Consider the following 4024-nt stretch of genomic DNA (forward strand, 5'->3'; position numbering starts at 1 on the left):
TTTCTGTCCCTGGGTTATGAAGTACCCCAACTTACTAATAACCTAATTTTGTGTTTGCGTCCTATGGGCTTCTCTGTTCAGTACATGGTCCTGGTCAGACAGGGTATAGCATTTGCTCTGGAAAGGTGCCCAGGGTTTCTTCTGCTCCAAGCCTTTTATCAAAGGCACATACTCACGAACTCAACTGAGAGCATACATACCCATGCAGACTAAATATGGAACCTGTGGGGTCCACTGTACAGTAAAAGTGAAGGCGCCTTTGTTTAAACAGTAAGGGAAGTGTGATGGCACAGGAAGTGCTTCTGCAGTCTCTCCTGTCACGGCCACCCTAGTCCCGCAAGGAATGACGCGACCACCGGAGCTCTTCTCACTGCGGTTTATTCCAGGACTTTATTCACTCTCTCTCTTCCCCTCTCTCTCTGGGCAAACCTCTCTCTTTCCCTCTCTGTCTTTCTCCTTCCTCTTTTTCTTCTCTCTCTTTTTTCCTCTCTCCTCTCTCCTTGACCTCTCTCTCTCTCTCTCTCTCTCTCTCTCTCTCTCTCTTTTTCCTCTCTCTTTCTCTCTCCTTGACCTCTCTCCCCAGGCAAACCTCTCCCAGCCCTTAAGTAGGCATGGGCTGCCAATCCCGGATTACCAGGTGGGCACTGCCCATAGGCCCACGCATTTGCAAGCAGCTGATGATCCTTTAGCCATAGGAGTTGATTATACATCTCCATCAGGTGTGACACCACGCAGCTCGCTACACTCTCCACCTTTCATGTTTGTTTTCTACTTAATGTCTTCCTAAGTAAAGCAAGATGAGCACAGATTTTACTGTTCACATGCGAGGGTTTGCCTCAAGTATGTGTGTGCACCATATGTGTGCCTGGTGCCTGCACAGGTCATAATGAATTGGATCCCCTGGAACCAGAGTTAGAGATGAATGACCATGAGCCATCTGAGTGCTGGAAATGAGCTGGGGTCTTCTGAAGGAGCAACAAGTGCTCTTAACTGGTGAGCTACATCTCCAGTCCTACTGTTCATTTGACACTATGTAATCCCCACGTGTAAACAAAAACGACTTCGGCTTCTCCCAGCCCAAATCTCCACAGGCATTTGGCTATCTGAGGGAAGACTCCTGCAGGTGGGGGGATTTTTTGCAGACCCCAGACTGCTCAGAAGCCCCTGAGGATCCTGCCATGATACTTGGGCCCAGAAAGTTTGACAACTGCTGGGTTCTCTTTCCCATCAACCTCAAGAACTGCACACTGTGCCTGAACTAAGAGCAGAGATGTCTATCTTTGTAGTTGATCCTGAACTCCATAGAGTTTGTATATCCCACTCTGACCCAGCATGCATACAGGGGTGGAGGGGTGGTGATGTAGGCTGGTAACGTAGAAGGCTGGACCTTGGAACAGCAGGGAGATGGGAGAGACAGGCCAAGAATGTACTTTGGAAATACAGGTGGACTTCTGGAATCTGTAGCATTCATAAGTTCAGGGTCCAAACCCATGGTACACACTCAAATGTCCCACTGACGTTTCTCTTACTCATCTCCAAAGATAGCAAGAATTTCGAGGCAGAAGCTAGAGCCACGAAACTGTAGGTTCCGTTTCTGATTGCCCGGGGCTTTTCTGATCATGAGCTCCGGGGAAGCTGGACCAGGCACATCCATGATGCTGGCCCTGATTTAATACCATTGTCACAAGTTACTAAAGCTGAAAAAAAGGAAGGAAAAACCCATCTCATAGCTGAATAAGCTTAGAGCCTTGGACTCATAGGTCAAAGGGGCTATTTATATCTCAACTAAGGTGAAGACATCTTCACTTCATTCATTCCAGACTTCAAAATGCCCCAGAAATTGTCATCAATATGGATGAACTAGAATTTGATTTCTGAAGCATTATTTGTGCTTTATTCCAAAGTTGACAAAATATCATTCTTTTAGCTATTCAAAGCTAGGAATCAACACCAGAGCTTCCAAAGAGGCAGACGCATCCCCCCACCCCAGTTCCCTTTGTCCGAATGACTTAAGACTTTTTTTGACTTTGCTGTTCAGCCCAAGCTTCCCTTTCCAGCGCCTTTATGTAAAGAACTTTCTATTGGAATTACCTCCAAACAAAGCCCTTCGTATCTCTGGCATCTTTTCCAGGGCCGCGAGAGTCAGCCGACTTTCCAGAGTATTGGAAACCTTTATTTTCTGATCGCTGCTATAGACCTCCACCCCGCCAGCGGCATTTGGAGACAAGTATGCCTTATGATCAACCTGGACGTCTGAACGCTTCTGGCAGAGCATCACGTACTGAGGGAGGGCCCTTTGCACGGCAGCCTCCACCAGGTGGAGGTCCTGTGGCCTGCAGCGGACGATCATCGCAGGCTCCAGGAGCCGGAGAAAGGCTTGGAGCACGAGCTTGTCCAGCAGCTCCTGGTAGATATCCGGATCCAGCACGATTATACTGAGTCTCATCTTCGCATCCTTGAGCAGTTCCAAGATGAGGTTGTCTCGGGCTCTCAGGACTGTGATCCGCGCCTGATTTCTCATGGTGGACAGCTGGATTTTTTTCTGCTGTTCTATCTGCTTCTCCTTCTTCTCATAGTAATCCATGATCTTTAGTCGCTGGGTTTGCACGAGGCGGCCTTTCTCAATGTTAAACTCCTCCTCCGCCTTGGCGTCGATCTCCTCGGCCTTTTCGTTGGCTTCTTGTTCAATAAAAGCCATCATGTGCTTGATCTGCTTCTGCACATCGGTGTCACTCAGGGCCATAGCTGCTCTCAGGACGTGGGGAGAGGGAGAGCTCGTGGACCCTTCGATTCAGAGCAGTTTCCAGAGTGCTCCTAATGTTCTACGTCCTCCCTGTGGAATCCACAGAGGAGGAAAGGGCTAATCAGAGTTGAAAGGAAAGACCCTGGAGACCATCTCTACAGCCCTCAGTGTATAGAGAAGTAAACGGAAAGCCAGGGATGGAAGAAGATTTGTAAGAAACTGTTCATTCCCTAGTAACAGAGGCTTCACCCTCCGTTCCATTCCTCTTCCACTCATTGTCACCCAATAGCCGCAAGTTGGGGCCATTCTAGTCCAGAATTCTCAACACAGTGATGGAAAGTCAATGGAGTGGAAATATCAAATCAATATACAAACATAAAGAATGTCTCGACGTGGGGCTAGAGAGATGGCTCAGCCATTAAGACCTGAGTTCGATTTCTAGTGTTCATATGGTAGCTCACAACTACCTGTAACTCTAGACCCTCTGATGGCCTCTGCAGGCACTGCACATATGTGTCACTCAGACATGTATGCAAGCAAACCACTCATGCACACTATTTTAAAAAAAAAAGGTTAAAAAACCAAATAGATACATTATGAGCTGGGGAGGACTGAGGAGAATCATGAGAACCTGGTAAGGCAGGATTCGATCTAGGAAGACTGCTCGGGAAGGCATCACAAGGCCTCTAAAGATACAGATTTAAGAGGATGGCTCAGAGGAGAAAGGCACCCTGGGGAGAGGCATGGGCCTGCAGATGTAGTCTTTTCACCAGGGAGGGTTTCCAACTTGTGTAGATATTTGAATCGTATCAAGGGCCTTTAAGAAATCCATCTTTGAAAGTCTCATTCCTTTCCTGCTGCTCATCCTACACCAGCTGTCATCAAAACCTCTGCCAGCATCGTCTGGGATCTGGGATCTGAAAATGAGTGTTGGGCTAGAGCCCTTGCCAAACAGTCCCGACAACCTGTGTGTGGTCCCCAGGACCCCTGTAAAGGAAGAAACACAGACCCAACTCTTCTACTCTGACCTCCATGAATGCTCCATGGTATGTGTGACCTTATACTCACAAACTGGTGTGCGTGTGTGTGTGTGTGTGTGTGCGCGCGCGAGCATGTGTGCATGTGTGTATGTGTGCGCATGTGTGTTCGTGTGTGTGCACATGTGTGTGCATGTGTGTCCGCATGTGTGTGTGCGTGCGTGTGTGTGTGCAATTCTTTGCTCTTTGGGTGGCTCATCATCCAGCTCCCAAATAAACACATGGAGGCTTATTATTTCCTGTG

General features: G+C 48.1%; 1 protein-coding gene across 1 annotated transcript; it reads right to left on the bottom strand.

Moving 5' to 3' along the window:
* Positions 1-2062: 2062 nt before the first annotated feature.
* Positions 2063-2743, bottom strand: Atp6v1e2 (ATPase H+ transporting V1 subunit E2). Its single transcript, XM_041631361.1, has one exon. It carries the CDS (start codon positions 2741-2743, stop codon positions 2063-2065), a length of 681 nt encoding a protein of 226 aa, XP_041487295.1.
* Positions 2744-4024: the final 1281 nt, after the last annotated feature.

This window comes from Microtus oregoni, unplaced genomic scaffold (assembly GCF_018167655.1).
Source record: "Microtus oregoni isolate MIOR12 unplaced genomic scaffold, Mior012 000036F_ref0000092, whole genome shotgun sequence".
NCBI lineage: Eukaryota > Metazoa > Chordata > Mammalia > Rodentia > Cricetidae > Microtus > Microtus oregoni.

Excerpts from the sequence above, each read along its gene's own strand:
- Atp6v1e2 (XM_041631361.1), bottom strand. The coding sequence starts at position 2,743 with ATGGCCCTGAGTGACACCGATGTGCAGAAGCAGATCAAGCACATGATG.